Source organism: Heterocephalus glaber, unplaced genomic scaffold, assembly GCF_053883595.1.
Source record: "Heterocephalus glaber isolate CG9 unplaced genomic scaffold, H.glaber_assembly_v1.0 deba00001509, whole genome shotgun sequence".
NCBI classification, from domain to species: Eukaryota; Metazoa; Chordata; class Mammalia; order Rodentia; family Bathyergidae; genus Heterocephalus; species Heterocephalus glaber.
Window position 1 is genome coordinate 41,459,852 of NW_028258325.1, and position 24,006 is coordinate 41,483,857.

Below are 24,006 nucleotides of genomic sequence, written 5' to 3' on the forward strand. Positions count from 1 at the left end.
AAGCAATTTTTCTTTTCCTCCTCACTAATTGCAATCTTATCTTCTATAAGTGAAATTCTATCCTCACATTGGTTCATTCTGCTGTGCAGACTTTCAGTGGAGTTTTTAATCTCTTGGAAATCTGTTTGTATCTGTTTTATGGATTCCATTTGTTTCCTATGTTAGGATTCCATCATGTTCCTCAGATCCTCTATTTTTTAATCTGTGTCCTTTCTAGATTTATTAATCATGTCTTGCACCATGAGCAAAATCTTTGCTGTTATCTGAGTAATTATTTCTGATTTCATTTTTCCCAGATCCTCTTTTGTTGCCAGTTCAGAGAGTCCAGGTGGTTGAGTATCAGAGTGTTCCATCTCATTTCCCTGTGGGGTTGCTGTAGATGATCTGGAAGTCTGTTTTTGAGGCTTGTTTATGTGTCTTCTCATTTCCATGGTGGGGGGGATGTGCTTCTGGCACCCACACAGCTCACCTTCTGTGCCCTAGGAGCTTGGGATGGCAGCAGGGGAGATTCTTTCTGGGTGCTGGAACCTGCTGAGCTTCTCTGCCCTAGGAGCCTGGGATGGAGGCGGGGAGCTTCCTTCCGGGTGCTGGGACCAAAAGTAACTTTAAAAAAACCTGTCAAACCATATGATAGACCTGAATATTTTCCATAAGAAAATATTTTTTATAAGAAAACTTTTTTCTGAAAACAATTATAAAAAAGTAGTTCATAAGTAGGATTACTTTTAAAAAATTTCCCAATATCATATTTATATTACTCAACAAAAAGTGTCATTTTGAGATTTAAGACACGATTTTTCTAATAAAATTATTAGTTATTCTGACATCTTAATATATCTTAGTTGGATTTGACTTAATTTCCCTGGGCACAGTTGAAACACTTCATTGTTCCAAATAGTATTAAAAAGATAATGCATTATTCAAAGGATTGTCAAAGAGTTAAAAAGGAAATCATAGAAACAAAACATTCATGTTTATAAATCTGTTTGCAATACAACTCATGTGTTTATGTCTAACAACCACCAACGTATGGCAAATATTTGACATAATTTAAAAATGAACATAATTTCCTACAGGGGTCAGACTTTTGAATCTTAAAAACTTGGTTGTGATTTAAATTACTTATATCAAATAATTTTAAAAGTCCATATTCTTAAATCTCTCAAAGTACAACGGAGTTTAGAAATGTCATATAAGGCTAATCTGACCCAAAGTAAAATAAAGTCTGTCCTCTTGAAATTGATTTTAATGTGGGAATTAAATTACTGAAAACACATTTTTTCCACAGGTATACCTTCATAGAAACCATGGTAGGAAGGAAAACAAACTTTTGATTATATACTGGCAGGGGGAAAAAGAAAAGAAAAAGAATATCCCATGTTTTCAATATACTTAAATATCAAACTCAAGAGTTATTTTTGTGAAAGAGGCAGAGTTGGTCTTGTGTCGCTTCAGTCTGAAGGCTTTACTGACACTATGGTCCAGTTTTAGGAGAAAAATTCACAGAAAGTCAGATTGCAGATTTTGGGAAGGAAACTCTGAGGTGGTGATTTTCTCCAAGATCATGCTTATGAAGTTTAATGAGGGCCTGGATTGCTTCTTCCATAGATCCTAACTGAATGAGTGCTATTTTGTGATATTTCTGAAAGAATTTAATAGCTTTCACTGAACATCCAGCCTCTGTGAAAAGGTTCTTTAGATCATCCATTGTAACAGAAGGGGGAATGTTGGAAAGATGCAGTGTGGCTGACGGTGGAAAAATATTCTGGAAGTTTTTAGAGCCAGGCTTTTTAAAGCGAGGCAAAGGAGTATTGCTGAAATCCTTAGTCAGACCTTGGTCTTCTTATCCCTCTCGAGGAAGCCGAACTGTTTGGTGTTTGGACAGTGTAGCATGGAGCACTTTTCCATAAAGTCTCTCACCACTTAGATGGTTCATTGCTATCTGGGCTTGATTTGCATCTGCCATCTGAACCAAGGCACTTTCCTTTTTATTAAACATTATCTTCACTCAATGTACATCACCATATAATCCAAGTAAGATAAAAAGTCCATGTGGTGTGATAAGATCAGGACTGAGATCGCTGACAGGTAGAACAGAGTTTCCTTGTACACCACTGGCCCCAGGAATGGCCATTCTTCCAGTGATAGCAGAGGAGGTGAGGGCAAGCAGACCAAGGGCTCCAGGAACAGCTGAGACTGACAGACCTGTAGCTTGAGGAAATCCAATGGCTGGGGCAAATTCAGCAGCCCCTGAATATGGTGAAGATATTATATACCTGGTGCACCAAAAGCAGCAGCCATAGGGGGTTCAAGAGATGCCTGGCCATCCCCAGAAGGAAGGTCTAAGCGAGTGAAGTCTCTGCTTCTGTCATTATTATATTTCACATTAAGGCTGGTGAGGTTGGAGAAGTCAATACATGGAGCAAAGCATGCATTATAGATATTCTGGCCATCCAGAGCCATTTTGGCATAATGCGCGTTTGCTTGGTCAGGATATTGAAGCAGCGTTTGAAATTGATTATTCTTTGTAAAGGTGATAATCTTCAAGACGGTGCCAAATTTAGAAAATATCTGATGAAGAACTTCCAGAGTAACAGGGTAAAAGAGGTTTTTAATAATTATTCAGAGCACAGGGCTCTGCCCAGGTAGGACTGTGGCTTCATTTGAAGAAGCTCCATGAAGGGCCAGATTTCCTGACTGGGCAGCACTGACAGCCTGAAGTGCAGCTTGGGCTCCAGCTTGATTAGGCAGATTGTCAGCCTTAAGTTCTCTGTGATTAGAATACTGAATATAAACAGGCTGGGTTCCAAGATGAGGAGTAACGGGAGTGCAATAATTTACCATAGTAACGGCAGCTGCCTCGGAAGCCATTTCTAAGAAAGCCTGGCTTTTTCCTTTCAACATCAAAAGGTTAGTTACTTTGCCAAACACAAAACCTAATGATATGACCTCCGCTTCGGGGACATCACATGGAATTTTTTGAAGATGGAGAACACAGGAAGGCAAACAGGGAGGTCTAACTCCTTTAAATTTCTTGTTGTCACTCCCATTAGCACACACACCTGTAGAAGGACTAGGACCGTTCGTGGTAGAAGGGCCGTTAGTGACACCACAAGAAAGAAGCTCATCGAATCCCCGCTTTAGACTGCTGTAAGATCTGTAACAGCGATGACATTTCACAGGCACAGCAGGGAATTCACCAAGTTTCTCGGGGGTGGGAGCGGGTGGAGGAAGGAAGGGTTCGTGGTCACTAAATCCAGACGCCCATCATGGCCCAGATCGAGGAGCGCACTGTGGGGGGAAACTGAAGGGCTTGCCGCCAGAGCAGGAAGCAGCGGCTGGCAGTAGGGCAGCTCCAGGGAGCCAGGAGCTGAGCCTCTCCGGAGCCCCACAGTATTTTTTTTTTCGGTTCCTGGGATCGAACTCGGGACCTTGGGCTTGCGAGGCAGGTGGCAGAACCACTGAGCTAAATCCTCGGCCCTCCCACAATATGCTTTTAAATAAAAAATCATTACAGTAAAAGATACATTGCCATTAATCCCCTTAAAATAGTCTCCCTTGTTTTGAGCACACTTGTCCCGTCATTCTTACCACTTTCTGAAAGTCTTGAAAGTCTTCTTTTGTGACTGTCTAGGTATGATAAAAAATATGGTGAATGTGGCTGCTGCATGACATCCAATAGAAAAGCAGACTCATTAAAACATTATGGTGTGTCCTCATCCACTTTATTCACCAGATCTGGTGCCATGCACTTCTGCCACTTCCCCAAAGTAAAAAACCATGCAAGGTACATGTTTTGAATCAATTCAGGACATCAAGGCAGGTGTGACAGCTCAACTAGCCACTCATAGAAGAGGGCTTCCAGAGCTGTTTCAGAAAGTGGCAAGAACAATGGGACAACTGTGTTTGAACTGAGGGGGTTAGTGGCGAAGTCTCTTTTATTATAATAAATTTAAAAATTAAACATTCACTGTAATTATTGATCATATCTTATACATTCAAAAAAGAGACTAATAAAATGAAAGACTATGGCATTTGGAACCATGAATATTGTAAATATGAAAATCAAAGTAGCAGGTATAAACTTACATATCATGAGTGCATTCATAGCACAGGTCAAACTGAATATGACTGTTGGCTCATCAGTTATAGAATAACTCCTAACCTATATGTTGGGTATAAATGTTATATAGTATCAGCAGTTAAATAGCAATGAAACTCAGTGGACAGCAAGGTAATTAAAAATTCATACGAGCATTCTATTTAACTTAGGACATTTGCAAATTTAATTAAAAGCAACTTCATAATTCACCTGCTATAGGAACAGTAATTCAAACTACACTTACAAGTCACATAGAAAAACACCAAGAATCATGACAAAACTTTCCAACAATATGTCATGGAAAGACAAACTGGCAAATCAGAAAAATGATTGCAACACAATGTAAACATTACATCTTTGCAGAAGGGTGGGGAACCTCTGATGAAATTCTCCCAGGCATAATGAGTACTGTTCTTGTCTCTGCAGCTGGAAAAAAGCCAGTAGGAGTTATAGAAAGCCTAGAGAAGGCAATTAAAATGATTCCAGGATGAAGGTCCTACTGAAATACTGGCCAAACATGTCCTGAAGACCGACCATGTTCTTAGGCCAAATATTATGGGAGATAAACAAATAACACAAATAATACAATTAATAACACAAGTTCCCATTTCTGAATGCTGTGAAGCCCATTGTGCTGAGCTGTTTGGCTTACTACTTTATTTACAACTCAAAACAGCATTCTATGCAATGCAGATTTTTATATTTTGTTTTGTTGTGTTTGTAGCAGAGATAGATGTTCACAAAACTGGTTTGTTTCCCTTTCTAGGCTCACAGCTAGAATGGATTTTCCAGACTTCCTTGTATTCAAACTGTTAAAGAGGAAAAATGTCCTCAGGTGAAAATTTGAGCTCTGAGTGGAGGAGAAAAACACTTTATCCTTAACAGAAGTAAAATGTTTCCTAGGACTCAGCTTTGAAAAGGAATAAACTTTACAAAGCACCTGCCAAACACACACAGTGCTGAATTAGATGTTTTTATGAGTACTGGAAAGCAAAACATTCACGGGCAATAGAAAGGAAAATGTAGTGTCCAATATTTTTAGTCACTGAAGTCTTTCACACATCGAAGAGTGCCTAGTATTAAATGACCCCAACCACTTCAAAAGAATCTTTACAAATAACTAGCATGAGTTGCATTTTTAAAAACAAACTTCTTGAGGGCTGGGGATTTAGCTCAGTGGTGCTGCCACCTGCCTTGAAAGCGCAAGGTCTGGAGTTCAATCCCCTGTACCAAAACAAAACAAAACAGACTTCTTGAGATATAATTCACACCTCATAAGATTATCCCATTTAACATGAACAATGCAATGTTTTTAGTCTATTGACAGAGTTGAGCACCCACTGGCACAAGATAATTTTAGAACATTTTCTTCTAAAAGAAACTATACTGTAATCTTTCCTTCTCTACCTATCTCAGTAACCCTGAGCAAATACTAGTCTACTCTGGATTGATATCACTTCATCTGTTCTGAACTAGAATAATACATATGTGATTTTTTTTGGTGACTGACTCTTGAAAACAATGTTTTCAAATTCAACCACATCATAACATAGAGCAGTACTTCTTTTTAATTGCTAAATAATATTCTATTATAAGGATATAGTGCTATAATTGCACATTGGGATTATTTCCAATTTTTGGCTATTATAGATAATGCTGCTATGAATATTTGTGCACATTTTTTTGTGTACTGGTGACTGAACTCAGGGCCTTTCCTCTGAGCTACATCCCCATCCCTTTAAAAAATGTTTTTTTCATAGTTTGAGACAGGGTCCAGTTAACATTACCCTGGCTGGGCTCAAACTTATGATACTTCTGCTTCAGCCTCCCAGAGTGCTGGGGTTGCAGGCAGGCACACCACTCTGGGCTGGGCACAAGTTTTGCATGTTTCATTTCTCCATGCCTTGAAGTGGAACTGTTAAGTCACATGCTAACTCTATATTTAATTGTTTTCATAACTACATTGTTCCAAAGTGCCTATTCCCACCAGCAATGGATAACAGGGTTCCACTATCTCCACATCCTTACCAACACATAATACTATCTGATTTTTTGATTGTAGTCCCCTTAGTGAGTGTAAAGTGGTATCTTGTTGTAGTTTTGACTTGCACTTTTGCAAAGAAATGATTTTTAACTGTTTTCCTGTGCTTATTGGCCATGGGTATATCTCTTTCGTAGAAAGGTCTCTTGAACCTTTGGTCATATTTAAATTTTTTTTTTTTTTTTTTTTTTTGCAAGGCAGGTGGCAGAACCACTGAGCTAAATCCCCTGTTTTTTTGTTTTTGTTTTTTCTAAATTATTGATTTGTAGTAGTTTTAAAATACATTCTGGGTATGGTGATCTTAGCAGATATCTGATGTTTCTCTCTTGAGATATAATTAGCACAGCATTAAATTGACCCTGTTATAGTGTACAATCAAATGACTTTAGTATATTCACAGAATAAGGCATTTATCTCCACAGTATAACTCCAGGATATTTTCCTCACCCCCCAAAAGAAAAGTGTTCCCTGTTAAGCACTATTCCCCCCCCCCCCCCCCGGTCCCCTAGTAACCACCAGTGCGCTGTCTCTGTGGCTTTTCCTGTTCTGGGTGTATGTCAAAGACGGGCTCACACAGTGTGAGGCCTTTCATGTCCAGCTTCTCTCCCTTAGCATAATATTGTCAAGATTCCTCCTTATTGTGGCATGTGCCAGTATTTCATTTCTTTTATGGCTGAATAATATCCCATTGCATAGATAAACATTTTGTTTATCCAGTCATGGGTTCTGAGAAGGATTTTGATGTCAGTTCTGACTGCAGCAAGGAAGAGCTGTGGCCACAGGTGTTTTCCAGGTTGCTGAGGGAGACAGCACTACGGTGCTTCCCCTCTGCCAGAAACACCCTCCCTGAAATAGAGGATGTTTCATTTCTGACTATTGCCTGGTGTGATTTGAGTCGCCTAATAAATTGACAAAATCGGATACTTGAAGGAAAATAGTACCTAATACAATTTAGAATGTTTTCTAAGAAATATGTGTAGGATCCTAAAATGTTAAAGCTGGAAGAATAAAAAGACATAATCTGAGCCCTACCCTTTTCTTGCTGAAAAAGCAATCAATAGCACCAATCACGTTTCTAAAACTACATTGTTTATTTTCACAACATAGCCTAAGGATTTATTCAATAGGCCAACGGAGAATGTGGAGAAAATCCTTCTGCAAGTCCAGATGGACGTAGATGAGCTGGTTCAGGTGTTTGATTCAAAATTTTTTCTCCTATGTGCTATTTTTCAACTTTGGGGGCAAAGGGAGCTGGGGATAGAATTTGGGGACTGGTGCATGCTAAGGACATGCTCTACCACGGAGCCACCCCCAGACCTCTTTTCATTTTCTTTCCATTTTTTTTCTTGTGGTGTTGAGAATTGAACCCAGGTCCTTTCACTTTCTTGATGTAATTCTTGAAGCAGAAATTATTTTTATTGGTTTTTTCTTTTGCTCTTTTTTAAATCAAGTTTCACTATGTTGCCCAGGCTGGCCTTGAACTCCTGGGCTCCAGTGATCCTCTGGCTTCAGGCAGAGGGACTACAGGTGTGTGCCACCACCTGAGGCTAAAGCTTTTAATTTCTGGTGAAATGCAGTTTATTATTTCTATAGTCATTTGTGCTTTTGGTGCCATATCTAAGAATTCATTGCCTAACTCAAGGTCATGATGATTTATTCCTATGTTTTCTTTCTTATCATAGTTTGATCTCTTATATTTTGGTCTTTGATCCATTTTGAATTAATTTTTGTGTACAGTGTGAGATAGAAGTCCAATTTGATTCTTGCATATGAATAGTTAGTTGTCTAGAACCATCTGTTGAAAAGAATATTCTTCCCTTGTGTAACTAACTGCCTTGGCAAGCTTGTGAAAATCGTTTGACCCAAGACAATAGGGTTGATTTCTGGACCCTCCATTATATTCACTTGATTTACCCAGCAATCTTTGTAACTGAGAGTACTAGTGATAAGGAACTCTGTTCAAAACTGCTCATAAACTCATCAGCAACTGTTTTAAAGCAATTTCATACATTTTAGGCACCTCATCATGTTTGTTTAATTTTAAAGCAAACTTTCCAGAAGTGATAAATAAACCCTGTTTAAAATTTAAAGTGATACTGAGTGTAGTGGCGCACACCTGTAATCAATCCCAGCACTCCGGAGGCTGAGGCAAGAGGATCGCTCAAAGTTCGAGGCCAGCCTAGGCTACTTAGTGAGTTCAAGACCAGCCTGAACTATAAGGCAAGATCCTGTCTCAAAAAAAGAAAAAGAGAAAGAAAAAATTAAAGTGAAGTAAATCGCTTGGAGGAAGTTCTAAACATGTTCAAGTCAATCTGGGTTGCAACAATATTCGAGTGAGGAATCACTGGCCTTGTTCACTCACTCCATTAATCAGAACTTCTCCCACCCCTCAATAGTCTCCATAAGTTGAGGACGCTTGAGCTTCTTCCACTCGCCTGTTTTCTCTTCCCTGAGCAAAAGTTGCAACGTCTCCAAGAGCCACAGAAAATCCTGCCGCCGTTAGGATCCTGCCACCCTTCCAGAATGCAATTGCGAACGGTGTGTTTACCACACAAAACTGAGAAGTAGCGCGGGCAGGTGGTCCCCAAGCTCCGGGGCCTCTTGAGGCTTCCAAAATGCTCTCTTCCCCAGCTCATGCTGCCTCATCTGCGTCTTCGCGACCGCCCCCACGGGCCTAGTTTAAACGAGGGCACCCAACGCTAAGACGCACTGCTCCCTCCCAGCCCCCGGCAGCGCTCCATTCTCGGGGGAGCTGGGCCAGGCCCAGGCAACCTGGCTTTAGCCAGACGGGGCGGTCCGGGCCTGCGGGTCCTGCGCCAGCACCGTCGGCGGCGTGGCCAGCGTGGGCAGCGAGAGAGCACAGGTGGCCTCCGGGCGGGAGGCTGGGCTGGGTGTGGTGGGGACGGGACTGGACGGACCCACCTGGCCCCACCCCGCCTCGGCTGAGCGCACCGGCCCGGAGCCTGCAGAGCGGCGGGCGCACGGACGCGGGAGGAGACCTGGCGCGTGGGCGCCGGCCGGGTAGACGCGGTGCGGGCCTGGAGCGGGCGATGGCCTCCCCGTGGAAGGAAATCCTGCTGGAGACCCTGCTGGGTGAGCCGCTGCGGTCGGGTAGGACTTCCCCAGCCTCTCCCGGGGCCGCGACCCTCAGCCAGGTTGGCTGAGCTCTGGTAGGGAGAATAGTGCGCTCTGTGCCCAGAATGGAGATGCTTATCGTCCCCTGGGAGCTTCTGCTACCGAAGGGAGTGAGAGCCAAGACCCAGATTGAGGCCCGAAGCTGCTCATCCCGCGAGGCACGGCGGTGGTGATGCTTCCGGAGCTCCCACGCCGCCGCAGGTTTGCAAAGCCCACGGGGCTCCAAGTCTCCAAGTGTGGCCTTGGACCCTCGCGGCCAGGACAGTGCGCCACCCGTGACCTACATTTAACATAACTTTAGCAAGGAAAAGGGCACCTGTTTTCCCCAGGGGCTGTAGGCGGCGCGGGGCGGGAGCTGGGTTGTGGCTCCGCACAAGCAGCCTGCACTCTCTCGGGCCTTTGGCGGAAAGCATGCTACTCAAGTCTCCTGAACTCAGCAGCTGTGCAATAAGTGCCCGGGACTGATTGGGGGTCATTCTGACCGGTTTGTGTGATTGAAAGCAGAGCTCCCAGACAAACGCCTGGGAATGGCTAGAATCCTAGGGTCCCTTATGAAACAAGTACCCTTCTGGCCTGGGAGGACAAACCCCGAGAACTTGGTTTTCTGGGAGCTGTACTCCATCCCCCCCACCCCATCTCTTCTAAGATGGGAGTTGTGCAGTGGCTATAATTAAGTTCCTCCCATGCTAGGTACTCCTTGTACTTGATCTGGTTCAGTTCTCCTAACTCCCTGTGAGGTGGTTAAAAGTCCTGTTTTGCTGGTTGAGAAAGGGAGATTGAGAAGTAGTTTGGGACAAAGGTACCACATATAGTGGTTATTAGACAGCGACTTTGCAGGTGGACTACGTGGACCTATGTTCACTCTTCGCCTGGTGACTTACGTACTTTGAGCAACTTTTTGAGGATCTGGGAATTTGTTTGTTTTGCATTTATAAGGGGGAGTAGAAAGAGTATCTATTTCGTAGGATGTTGGTTCCAGGAAGAATAAGAGAAGGTCTGTGTTAATAATACTCATCACAGGGCACATACTAAGTGCCCATTAGCATTAATTATCTTTATTGCACAAGATGACACCATCAGTTGTTGGCAGAGGTGCTGCTGACTTTTCAGATCTGGGTGTTTTACTACCCTGCACTGCCTCCTAAAGGCTGGGTTCAAAATGGTCTGTTCCCAAGACTGTTGTCTGACCAAAGAGCAAGTGGGTGTAGTTTAAAGTAGGGGAGGGAGTCCTGCTGTTTGTTGCTCTTTTTTTTTTGTACCAGGGTTCGAACTCAAGACCTCGCACTTTCTAGGCAGACACAGTGCCACTGAGCTAAATCCTGGGCCCTTGTTTGTTGCTCTTTTTGATTTTCATGATAGTTCTCATTATATATGTATGGGTGAACTGAGAAAAGGGAATTTCACCATCAAGATTCTGACGGGAATCCAGGTGGTCCAGACCAAGACTTTACTAAAGGGACTACCTACAGGGGTGTGGTGTGATTAAGGAACTCACCACAGCAGGAAGCCATTCTCAACCTGGGGCTGGGGAAGAATTGTTATAGCCTCTAGTTAAAGCCAGAGGCAGGAAGCCAACTGTGGTAGTGCAGTGCCAGGGCTACAGTTAGAAACAATGCCAAAGTCACACACTCTCTCTCTGTCAAACATTTTTTATAGGATATGTTTCTTGGTCTCTGTACCATGACCTGGCACCGATGATCTTTTACTTTCCCCTGCAAACACTGGAGCTCACTGGGCTGGAAGTTTTTGGTGTAGCCTTTCTTTCCCCAATACTCCTAACAATTACTCCTTTCTGGAAACTGGTTAACAAGAAATGGATGCTGACCTTGCTGCGGATCATCACTGTTGGTCAGTGTTTCTTTAAGAATTTTCTTTTTCGTTAAAGAACAAGATGAATCATGTAGACTGTTTACTGAATGCTGAATGACTGAATAAAAACAGGAAAATAGACTGATATAAAAAAAAGACCAACAGCTCACTAGAAAAGAGGCAGAAAAGATATGCTCAGTTGCAGGAAAGGAAATGCAGTTGTTCTTTAAAATGTAAAACATATAGAATATAGATTATGAACATATTTATAAATGTTCATAATCTATATTATGAAATGTTATTTATAAATGTATTTATAAATGTCTCACAAATGGATTGGCAGAGAACAAAGTACGACAGCACTGCCTTGCAAGGATGGGAAGTAGGCACTTTTGCATTTCTGGTGGGTGTGTAAATCAGTACAACTTCTACGGAGAGTAATTTAGCAGTATTTATTCAAATTACAAATCTATATATAGCCTTTCATCTAGCAATTCCATTTCTAGGACTATATTACACAGACATACTCATGTGTATAAAATGATAAACATATAAGATTATTTAATCATCTCAGCAATATTTATAATAGCAAGATTGGAGATAATCTGTCATCTCTAAGGGGTAAGTTAAATAAATTATGGTTATGAAACCATATGAATATAATGGAATACTATACAGCTACAAAAAGAGAAAATATCATTTATGTAATGAAGTGGAATGTTCTTCAAAATATGTTTTGTGGAAAAGGTTGTATAAAATAATACATATAGATGCTAACCTTTTATATGAAAGTTTGAATGAAAATATACTTAGTATTTAGTTGTATGTGTATTAAATATCTCTAAAATGATTTTAAAAATTGGTAGCATTTTAACTGCTACAAGAGTGGAGAATGTGGTACTTGAACATGGGTCTGGAGGGGGAACTTTGCACTCTATATCTTTTGTGCCTTTGAATTCTGAATTTGAATATGTTACATTGTCAAAAATAACAAAAAATTTAAATGTAGATTTGCTATCACAAAAATTTGGATTTTTCGTATTAATAAAAATTGAAAAACTTTGGAGAAGTACTGGTAATAGTAAAGCAAGAAGATAAAATTATGGAGAAGAGGGCTGGGGATTTAGCTCAGTGGTTTCGCCGCCTGCTGTGCAAGTGCAAGGATCCAAGTTCAATCCCTGGTACCAAAAAAAAAAAGATTATGGAGAAGAGATTTAAAAAGGAAAAATGCCAATTCCAGAAAGAGAGGATCCATAACTGAAAACTCTGAACTTCTTGTACTTCTGCTATACCTCAGTAGGTTTCTCTGAGAATTTCATGTGGCATTTGTTCATGAAGGGTGCCGTGTAGTTCTTCTATCTGAAAGCAGTCATTTATCTTTTTCAGAAGCAGTGCCAGGAATCCCTAGAAATTGCCATTTGCTTTTCTGTCAGTCCCAGAGAAGGCTGGGGTCAGTGCACTGAGTTCTATGGTTCCCCATAAAAGTGTAGAGCTCTTGTTTTTAAAATGGCCTAGGCTCAGAAAGAACAGTGGAAAGACTCCTGGAAACTGCATCCTTTATGAAGAAGGCATGTGTGGGGGACTTGACTGAGAAGTGAATGGTTAAACTGCGGGCCAAAAGCACACAGGCTCTATAAGAAAGGAATGGTTAACAAACAAAAAGTTTAGATTACAGAAGAATGTTGTATTTGGTCATTGTCCTTCCCCTTTCCCCAAGAAAAACTGCCTAGCCTTGAGACAGCTCCTTGCTCAAACTGTTTTTCTTCTGCTTTTTCACTTACATCGATGTTCTAAATAAAAGTGGAGAGTTCTTGGCTTCAGGGATTCTCCTGGAGTCTCCCTAATACTGGGTGCTCTCGGGTGAGATAGCCCCTCCGGGCCTCTTGGTGATTCAATTAAGTCTCATCTCTGAGTAATCATTCATTCTCTACACCACCATGGTTGCACACTGAGACAGGCATGCACAGGCATTGAAAGAGCTGTCAGATGATCAGGAAAATTTCAGCTCCAGAAATAATAGAAATGAAGCTTTCCACCATGAGCTGAGTATATGGTAACTGATTTCAACTGCTGTTATCTTACAGTATCATATGAATCACTGTGGTTCACCCTCACAGCCCCACTCCAGGTTGGCTTCTGTGGGAACCATCTCATCAGTGGCATTTTTTTTGTCACCTTCCCTCAGAGCTGCCTGTGGAGTTTCCCCTATAGAGTCATCAACTGAACAATTACAGGGGGTGGTATTTCAGTTATTTACATCCAGTTCTGTCTAGTAACTTTCAGTGGCTATGAGATATATGCTATTAAATAAGTTTAGAGTGTGTATGGTGTTTGATTATGGCACTTCCTGTCATTCTCCTTTGTCTTCTTTCTTCTGTGAAAGCCTGACACCTTGAATAAAAGTAGAATTTTACAGTATTTGGAAAAGTAGAGAAGGTCACCCAGAGTTAGGATGAAGTGGCCAGCCTGCCAAGTACTCGTCCAGGTGACCATTGATTGTTGTTGGTGCTAAGGAGAGGCTTCAGTTAGCCTTGATTTACCTTAAACTCCCTTCAAATAACTCTTTTTTTTTTTTTTTTGGTACTGGGGATCGAACTCAGGACCCTGTGCTTGCGAGGCCTTCAAATACTTCTTAAGAAAAGGAGGCACTTTGTTCTCAAAGATTTTTACTTAACCATAGACAAGGTCTGTATGTTACATGCAGTCTGCCTCTGGTACCTCAGCTATTTTAGGTTAATTATTCTGAAATTAACTATGAAGCTAGTTTATACTTGTTGATTTAGATTATTTTTGACTGTGTTTTGACCCACTGGCATGGCTGGAATAAAAAAGACATATAGTAACAAGTGTTGGCAAACATGTGTCTAATTGGAACCTTCATGCTTTGCTGGTAGAAATATCATAAGTGTAACATGGTACAGCCACTCTGGAAAAGCATTTGGCAATTCCCCAAGATGTCATAGAGCCCAGCAGCTCAACTGCTTGGCACACACCCTTCCCCTCAAATGAAAACATATGTTCACATAGAAGCTTCTACACAAATGTTCATAGTAGCATTATTTGTAAGAGCCAGAAAAAAAGGGTACCAACCAAATGCCCATCAACTGATGAATGAGTAAGCAAAATGCAGTGTATTAATGCATGTGGATATGATTAAGCCTTAAAAAAGAATGAAGTAGAAGCTCCCCCACTGCCCTTCCATGCTGCTAGGGCAGAGAAGGTGAGCCCATCCCAGAAACCAGAAGGAAGCTCCCCCGTGGCCATTCCACACTCCTAGGGCAGAGAAGCTGAGCCAGTCCCAGAAACTGGAAGGAAGCTTCCCTGCTGCCATTCCATGCTCCTAGGGCAGAGAAGGTGAGCTGTGCAGGTAAAAGAAGCAACCTCCCCAACCCCGTGGAAATGAGAAGACACCTAAACAAGCCTCAAAAACAGACTTCCAGATCACCTACAGCAACCCCAAAGGGAAATGAGATGGAACAATCTGATACTCAACCACCTGGACTCTCTGAACTGGCAACAAAAGAGGATCTGGGAAAAATGAAATCAGAAATAATTACTCAGATAACAGCAAAGATTGTGCTCATAGTGCAAGACATGATTAATAAATCTAGAGAGGACACAGATTAAAAAAATAGAGGATCTGAGGAACATGATGGAATCCTAACATAGGAAACAAATGGAATCCATAAAACAGATACAAACAGATTTCCAAGAGATTAAAAACTCCATCGAAAGTCTGTGCAGCAGAATGAATCAGTGTGAGGATAGAATTTCAGATATAGACGATAAGATTGCAATTAGTGAGGAGGAAAAGAAAAATTGCTTTAAAATTGTAAGGGAACATGAGAAATCAACCCAGTAGCTGCTAGATGATGCAAAGAAGAATAACATAAGACTAATTGGAGTCAATGAAGAAAGAGGAGAGAGTGCAGATGACATAAAAAAAACTGTTCACAGAAGTGATGACAGAAAACTTCCCAAGCAAGGGAAAAGAACTTGACATACAGATAAGTGAGGCATACAGGACTCCAGCTAGCCTTGATCAAAAAAAAATCTACACATAGACATATAATGGTTAGGATTCCAGAAACCCAACAGAAGAACAAAATTCTACAAGCAGTGAGAGAAAAGAAACAAATCACATACAAAGGAAAACCCATCAGAATCACAGCAGACTTCTCAATGCAAACGCTCAAGGCAAGAAGAGCTTGGAGTGATGTATTTCAAGCCCTAAAGGAAAACAGCCTCCAACCCAGATTGATGTACCCTGCAAAACTATCTTTCCAAATTGATGGAGAAATAAGATACTTTCATGATAAAGAGCACCTCAGGAACTTCATGAATACCAAACCAGCACTCCAAAAAATTTTAGATAATATCCTAGGAAAAGATGGTGAGGATCACAACCCCAGGAAACCCAGCAGAATGAATCCATTGGCATCACAAATTAAACACAAAGGGGAAGAATCCAACAAAAAGAAAAAGTCATGACAAAGCTTTTAGAACTTTTAACTTCATCTCCCTAATGAGTGTATAATTCAATCTTGTTATTATACTGATTATTATCTTTCTGATTCTAGAGTTGCACACCTTTCCTTGTGCTGGCTGTTTATAATCTTCTTACGTCTACTTTTTAATTGGGTTGTCTATTAATGAGCTGTATGAGTTCTTTATATATTCTGGTCCTAGGTTATATGCATTGTAAATATGGTCTGTTTAAGGACTACTTTTCATTTTAATGATGTCATTTAAAGTTCTAAATTTTGATGGAATCTCATTTAGCAATATTTTTCTTTTATACATCATGTTTTTTATATCCTAGGTAGTTCTTGCCTACCATGAATTCATAAACATTTTCCCTTATAATTTCTTCTTAAAGTTTTATACTTTTAGGCTTTCATATTTAGGTTCATAGATCCCTTCAAGTTATTTTTATGTATGGATATAAAGGGTTGAGGTTAATTTTTTATATATGGATACCAGGTGTTCTAGTGCCATTTGCTGAAAACACTATTTCTTCCTCGGCTCTTAAATTGAGTTTATATTCTATAAAATGCTAATGTTAAATAATCTTTCAAAACTCAGTGGACCATATATGTGTGGTTCTATTTCTAGATTTTCTGTTTTATTCAAATGATCTATATGTCTTTCCTTACAGCTACACTGCCTTGATTACTGTAGCTTTAGAAGAAGTCTTAAAATTAGGTACTAAACGTCTTCCAACATTGTTTTTTTTTTTTTAACTTTTCTAGGTCCTTTGTACTCCTACATAACTTTTAAATTTCAATATCCAATTCTTCATCTATAGCAAGTATACACAGACCTGAATTTTTATATATACCTTGTGTTTTCTAATCCTGCTAAATTCAAGTACAAGTTCTAGGGGCTCCTACAGATTTCTTAGTATTTTCTCTGTAGATGATCATTTCATCTACATATAAAGATTTTGCTTCTACCTTGCCAATCCTATCCTAATTGTGTCATTTTATTGCCAGACTATTTTGGTGGGGCCTAGGTTTCAAAGTTTAATGGACAGATGAAGAGTAAGCATATCTGCCCTTGTTCCCCACCTTAAGGAGAAAACATTGTGTCTTCTCCATTCACATAAGGCGTTCTCGCTGGAAGTATGGAGTACATGTCTTTAATCTTTTGAGAAGGTTCTGTTCTACTTCTAGTCTCCTGATAGCTTTTACCATGAACAGCTGTAGAATTTAGTCCAATACTCTTTCTCCAACTAGTGACAGGATCATATGGCTTTTTCCTTTCCTCTGTTAAAATGATGATTTTGGGGGGGTGGATCTTCCAATGCTGGATCAACACTGCCATCCCTGTAACAAAACCACTTTCTACATTCTGCCAGATCTGACTTCTAAGAGTTTGTTTTGTTAAACAAATTTCTATCTCTGTTCATACTTTTTTCTTCTATTATCTTTATCCAGCTTTAAAATTAGCACAATGTTGATTTCCTAAAAAAAAAGTGTTCCTTTTTTTCTGCTTTAAATGTTTGATATAATTTATCAGTTAAAATGTATATGAGCCTGTTGTTGTCATATGGGTAGGTTTTCAAGCTAGGAATATACTTTCTTTAATAGGTGCTATTCAAATTTGATATTTCCTCCAGAGTTAGTTTCATTAATTTGTCTTCCAAGTTACTTCTTAGAAGTCGCCAAATTTATTTCAAAACAGATTTTTGTAATATGCTTTCTATATCCTTTTAAATTCTGTAAAATCTATGGTAATGTCTCCTAGGTCTTGATATTTTAAATTTAAAAATGTATAATTGATATTGTGCAATAGGAAGTAAAGGTCTAAAGGAGCAGGGAAAGTGGGAGAGGTAGGGAAAAGGAAAGAAGGGAAAAAATGTGTGAAATGGAAAAAAATGGAAAAAAAATCTTTGCCAATAGGGAAAGGTGGAGGGGGCGAAGGGAGGGCAGGGGAAGAGGAAAAAAAATAAGAACCAAGATATTCATGTAGTGGTACAAGATCCCAATGATGTATGTAAATGTATTTTATACCTAAAATGTACCAATAAACTTAATGGGGAAAAAAAAGAATGAAGTACTCATACATGCTACACCATAGATGCCTTGAAGATATTATGCTAAGGGAAAGAAGCCAGTCACAAAGGACCACATATTGTATGATTCTATTTATATAAAAGGCCCCAAATTGGAAAAGTCCATAGAAATAGAAAGTAGATTAATGATTACTAGGGGACTGTGAGTGGGATGGGAGGGAATGGGGAGTGACTGCTAATTGCTATAGGGTTTCTTTTGGGGAGATGAGAATATTCTAGAATTAGAAGTGGTGACAGTTGTACAACTTTGTGATACACTAAAGACCACTGAGTTGTATATTTTAACATGGTGTGCTATGTTTTATGGTATATGAATTATATCTAAATAAAACATTTACAAAGAAGTGTATATAATTATGTATTAACTTTGTGTTCTATAGTATAACAACAGTATCAGGCACAACATTTATCATATGTGGGTTGGTCATTAGCTACCAGTGCACACTTGCTCAAAATGCTCAGCTCTCCTTACTTTGTTTGTAGGCAGCATTGCCTCCTTCCAGGCTCCAAATGCCAAGCTTCGACTGGTGGTTCTGGCCCTGGGTGTGTCCTCTTCGCTGATAATGCAAACTGTAACTTGGTGGTCAGGAAACAGCTTGCAAAGGTATGTATTTGTCAGTTTTCCCATTTCTGGACAGTATACCTGACACTTGCAACTTACAGGAGAAGTTTCATTTGACACACAGTTTTAGAGATTTTACTCTTACAGACAAACAAATATGATTAGTTACCAAGGGGAAACTCAGGGCCAGGATTTTCAAATTATAGTTTTTACCTTCTATAAAGCCTTGTCCACTCTCCTTTTTTTCCTTTTCCCAAAACAAGGATGTGACTACTTAGCATGAATCTCAATAATGTTTTTTTCATTGCCAGAGATTGAACCTAGGCCTTGCACATCCTAAGTACATGTTCTACCACTGAACTGTACCCTCAGTCTCAATAATGTGCTGAGAATTAAAGAATTCTAACAAATTGTCTAGGTAATGGGCTATAGAAAGGCCACATCAAGTACATTACCACAAATTACCAACAAGACAGTTTCATATTCTCATTCAGTTAAACTGAAATTCATAAAGGATGAAGTACATTGAACCTACGTAAGATGTCTTTAACAATACTTTTGCACTTGCAGGTACCTCAGAATCTGGGGCTTCATTTTAGGACAGATTCTCCTTGTTGTCCTCCGAATATGGTACACCTCACTAAACCCAATCTGGAGTTATCAGATGTCCAACAGAGTGATGCTGACCCTAAGTACAATAGCTATACTTGATCGCATTGGCACAGGTAAGTGCAAGGGCTCGTCTCCCTTGCAGTTTACCTTTTCTATATGAATGTAGCATGCCTAGAAAAGCAAATTCATAAAAATAGTTTTCCTGCTCTGTATCTCCATTTCAGCCTTTCTCTCTTCTGAAATGGTAACTGAAAGCCGGTGGACCCTTCCCCAAGTGGAAGACAGCTCCTTAATACAGACAGCAAAACTAGAAAGCCATCAGTGGTGTGTGCCCCTGTGTCAGTAGGGGACAAGAGCCAGGACTTGTCTGTGCAACTCACATCCAGTGTGCTCTTGTTATCTTTTCTCTGGACTGGGTTTGACAGCATGGGATTCTCCACTGTCCACCTCTGTGCCAACTCAGTACACCTGTAGGCTGGAAAGTCACCGTGGTCTACAGGTGTGGCAACTACAGTGGACCCTTGACTGGCTAACTCAATTCACTCGTGAGTGCTGGTTGTAACTCAGGTTGGTCAATTAAGGTTCAGGCTCCTCTACACAGCCTGCAAAGTCTCTCTTCTGGATACAGGCAGATCTCAGTGAGCTTAGAGAGACATTGGTCCAGGATTTTTCAGTTAACCCCACACAGGAAAGGATGTTGTAGTGTTCCTTCTAGAACTCTTTAAGGGTTAAATCTGTATCTGAGACCATCTGGAAGCACAAGTGGCCGGTATTCAGGTCATAACTCAAGATTTTGTTTGAAAGTTAAAACTAAAATTCTGGTCATAACCCAAGTCATTCATGTCTCCAGGTGGTTGTAACTCAAGGGTCTACTGTACCTGGCTTTTTTTCTAGGGATCTTAAACTCCAAATCCCAAGCTTGAAAAGAAGGGAGATCTTACATGTTCACATCACTTTTCAAATCACCTCTCTCCCATGATAGCTAACTTTTCTGCAGCATACACATATCAAGCTTGGGTATTTGCATTCCACTCCAACTTGAGACTTCTAAAAAGAAGGGAAGAGTATCCCTGGATTCTAATTAACTATCTTCTGGCTTTTTCTGTAACTCTCAGTAAGTTATGTCCTTCTGTAAATATAAGGTCGAATCACATAGAGTAATGAAAGTATGAAAGGTATTGGCTCAGCATGAAGAGAAAGTGCTTGTGTAATTCCCCTCTGGCCCAAATTTTTGGCATGAAACAGAGGTAATAAAGGAAAGGGGTAATAAGGGAAATTAAACAAGTAAATGAGCCATATGATTTTAATGTTCAAACATTCAGAGTTTGGTCTAGTCCCTACATATATATATATATATATATATATATATGTTTTATATTTTATAAATTGCTCCCATGTAAACGCACACACAGGGCAACACATTTCTCAGGTACAGCCAGATAGTGATCTGGACTTCAGGGTACTGTTCGAATTTCCTGACTTCAGTTTTCTTCTTGCCTGTTTTAAATTTATGTGACTCAGGTGCTCCCTGTCAATCTCTTCCTCGGTTCTTACCCTGTGCCTCATTTTCAAAACTCAGACTTCCCCAGATGTCTGAACACAGCAGGTGTTTTTTTGTTATTGTTGTTGTTTTATTTGAAGATTACTTGGGTCCTGAGGGTGGACTCACCCAGCACAGTTCACTGGGTTTTACTCAGAAAATTCAGTTTAGAAAGCTCTTCTCCTGAGGCCGTTTGACTCCCAGACCCCTGACCTCCCTCTCTCTACACCCCCTCTCCCACCCCATCCCCATCCCCATCCCTTTCAGCATGCTCCTGCTTCCTCTGACCCCATTCTTGTCAGACTAGCACCCTTCCTCTATGCAAAACCACATTGCCAGCTTCACAGACAGAACCTAAGTCTTCCTTCAGTCCTGTGGAGACTTCACAGGGTCCCAAAGTGCCTGCCCAACAGGCTCTCTGTTTCTGTAAAGAAATTCTCCTGCTGGCATCTTCTTTGCTGTTACATTTTTGTGTGTGAAGTCCTTGCTGTGATGAATGGAGTTTCCTGGTTAAATAGCACAGCACCCTGAATTATACCAGTGTGATATCATTAAGCAGCCATACTGCCTGAGCACCAATCCCAGTCTTCCAGTTTTTCTTTACTAGCTGCGTGACCTTGGACAATCTAGTTAATCTGTCTGGGTAAGATTTTATAATCTGTAAGGTGGGATTAGTGATAAGAGTCTATCCACAAAGATGTTGTGAACATCAAATGAGTTAATATAAAGGGCTCAGAAGAGGGGTTGGCACATAGTAACTGCTCAGTAAATGGGGTTATTACCCTGAGCACACAGAGGGTTCAGTGAGAGCCTTGTTGTTTTGGAAGGAAGCTGGTGTGCTGGAAATGTTCCACTCAAGTTGGACAGCATTTGTTTCCTGTCACTTACTTTATTAGCATGTTTTTGCTCCTTCTGTTACCTTCACATGAAGTGCGTAGCTTTCTGCATTCTTCTTGTCAAATTCAGAAGCACCTGTCCTCTCTTACACCATCCTTTATCTAGACTGCTAAAAATCATCTTTCCCACCAAATAGCCATCAGCACATTCTGCTTTGTATTTAAGTTGCATATCTCTTCTTCCCTTCTAGAGAAGTTCCTTAGCCTGGTGCTATTTCCTACTTGCTGAAAGTCTGTCAAATATACTGGGTGAATTTCTGAGTAATCGGCTGTTTCCTTTGTTTTTCTCTCCCCAATTCTAGATGGCTACTGCAGTAAACCTGAAGAGAAGAAGACTAGCAAGGCAGCCAAGGGTGTGGCCTGTAGACCTCACTGGCCATTGGCAGGGGCTGCCTTTGGAACCCTTGTGTTCCTCACCCACTGGATCTTCGGAGAAGTCTCTCTTGTTTCCAGATGGGCAGTGAGTGGTCATCCCTACCCAGGGCCAGGTCCTAACCCATTTGGGTGAGTTCGGATTTGGAAGCAATCAAGCAGTTGGCAGTTATGTCTGGAGGAAAAAATGTCTCTTGGGTTTGACAAGCCAGATCTATGCTAACCAGATAGAGCATTTCATATCCATCCCCCTAGACGTCAGAAATGTTGCCTGAAGTTATTGTGAACTCTGGAAAGGAGAAGCCAGAGTTGCTCCTGTGCTGAATGAAGGATTGTGGAAGTGTAGGAGACGGGGAACTGAAGGTTATGTGTGAGAGGTTCCCAGAGCTCCTGCATGGGCATCTTGGGAAAATTCCTGCACTTGGAGCATTCTCAGCTGCAGGAAAGGAGCAGCAGTCGCTGGCCCGGTGTCACAGTCATGGGCACTGGGTAGATAGGACACGGTGTCTGATGTGAGAATGCTTTTTCCCCTGGCATTCTCCTTAGCCAAAATGGACATAGTAATAGCATTTACCTTACAAACTCATGAGGATTAAATGAATAATAACACAGGTAAAAAATCCTAAAACAGTGCCTAGCATGTAGTGCTATTTTGTAGCTTAAGTTATCTTATTGCTACTTCACTGAATGCTACATTATAGCTGTTACTCCTGCTACATTTCTTCCTAAAGTTTAGTTAACTTCTTTTGTTCCTCCTCCTATAAGTTTTTGCTAAAACAGCAAAAGAATGAAATAATTTGTAGCTATTTTGAAAAACCACACAACTGCCAATATTTGTCAAACTGACACTGGTCTCAGGAAAGCAGACTAAGTAAAAGCAAGTACTGGGGCAGAGAAAAGAAACAAAAAAGGAGTTGGGGATTTAGCTCAGTGGTTCTTCTGCCTGCCTTGCAAGCACAAGATCCCGAGTTCAGCCCCTGGTACCAAAAAGAAAAAGAAAAAAGAAACAAAAAAGACAAACTACATAGAACTATTGCTAATGACTTTTTTCCTTTGATTTTTGGCAGTCATTTAAAATGTCACATGACCAGTGTGGACTATAATTTAAAAGTCTGAGAAAACTCAATTATTGTGCTTACCTTGACCATGAGAGACTGCGGACACCATTTATCTGAAGTCAGAGTTTTTATACTTCATGGTTCCAAATGTGTATCGTATTAGTTCCCAATGAGCTGTCATGATCTCATTGGTTCTTTCATAGTCATATTATCTTTTGAATATACCTAGAGGTAGGAGGTCTATTTCTGTTTTATACATGAAACAATGAAATATTAATCACATCATATATCTTGATGTATTTTTATTTTACTTCACAGAGGTGCAGTTCTGCTGAGTTTGACAAGTGGATTGATGCTTTCATCATGTTCCTGGTTTCATGGCACTATCTGGTGGGCTATAGGTATGTAGGAGTTACCTGCAGATGTGCCATCGTTGAGCTCAGTTACCCAGTTTACTTGCATGTATATGCAGCTAGACTGGAAGAAGATACAGCCATACACATATGCACTATGGCTAAATGGGCTGTTACAAGTTGCTGTGGCAACTATAAGCCAGATGTCACCAAGGTCCCTGATGACAACCTACTTCAGACTCCTGCTTCCAGTCCTCCCTTACCTTCTGTGGATGTCTTGTGCCCTCAGAGTACACTGCGATAATACTACTGTATTAGTCACTTTCTTGTCACTGAGGCAAAACATCGGATACCCACATTTTAAAGGAGAAGAGGATTATTTGGGCTCATATTTCAGTCCATGAGCAGCAGGGAGGCTTGGTGGAGGAAAGCTACTCACTTCGTGGCATCCAGGAAGGAGAGAGACTAGAAAGGAGCTGGGAAGGGAGGTGTATCCTTCTAGGTCAGGCCCATTGTGATCCAGCAGACCCTGGCTCCTAATAGCACGTCAGCTATAATGCCCCCCACATAACCCAACCACCTTCCAAAAGCCCTGCCTCTGAGCACATGAGACTTTGGGGGGACATCCAGATATAAATCATAACAACTACCAACCCTCAAAAATACTTAAGCCAGACATTGTGTAAGTAGCAGATTTTACTGAAAGGGTAGAGGGTGATCTATCACAAGCTACTAGTTGCCAGCTCCTTTACTTTCTTCAAGAGTTACTTCTCCATTTTTCAAAAATGCCCTGTTTTGAGATTCTTTAATGATGCTTCATTTCCCTTTCTCTTTTACATGTAATAATTTTGTTTCCCATTTTTTACGCATCTTTGGGATTCATGCTTGCTGTCCAAACCCCTGGGTCATTTCTCCATAGTTACACCCTTTAGGATCCAGGAACACTGGG

General features: G+C 40.6%; 1 protein-coding gene and 1 pseudogene across 8 annotated transcripts in view; one reads left to right on the forward strand and one right to left on the reverse strand.

The window, feature by feature from the left end:
- Window positions 1-24,006, forward strand: part of Cwh43 (cell wall biogenesis 43 C-terminal homolog) — a 139,851-nt gene that overhangs the window by 32,822 nt on the left and 83,023 nt on the right. For 2 of the 8 annotated variants that reach the window (XM_087187615.1, XM_087187616.1), the window contains 4 exons: window positions 18,148-18,268; window positions 18,797-18,951; window positions 21,577-21,778; window positions 23,023-23,105. In XM_087187615.1, the coding sequence (XP_087043741.1) occupies window positions 18,228-18,268; window positions 18,797-18,951; window positions 21,577-21,778; window positions 23,023-23,105 (481 nt within the window). In that variant the 5' untranslated portion in view covers window positions 18,148-18,227. Of the gene's footprint in view, window positions 1-7,801; window positions 9,237-10,934; window positions 11,127-18,147; window positions 18,269-18,796; window positions 18,952-21,576; window positions 21,779-23,022; window positions 23,106-24,006 lie in introns of those variants that run through there. The other 6 variants (XM_021262367.2, XR_002396692.2, XR_002396691.2 and 3 more) reach the window with 6 other exon arrangements.
- On the reverse strand, window positions 1,474-2,930 carry LOC147825137 (polypyrimidine tract-binding protein 3 pseudogene; annotated as a pseudogene).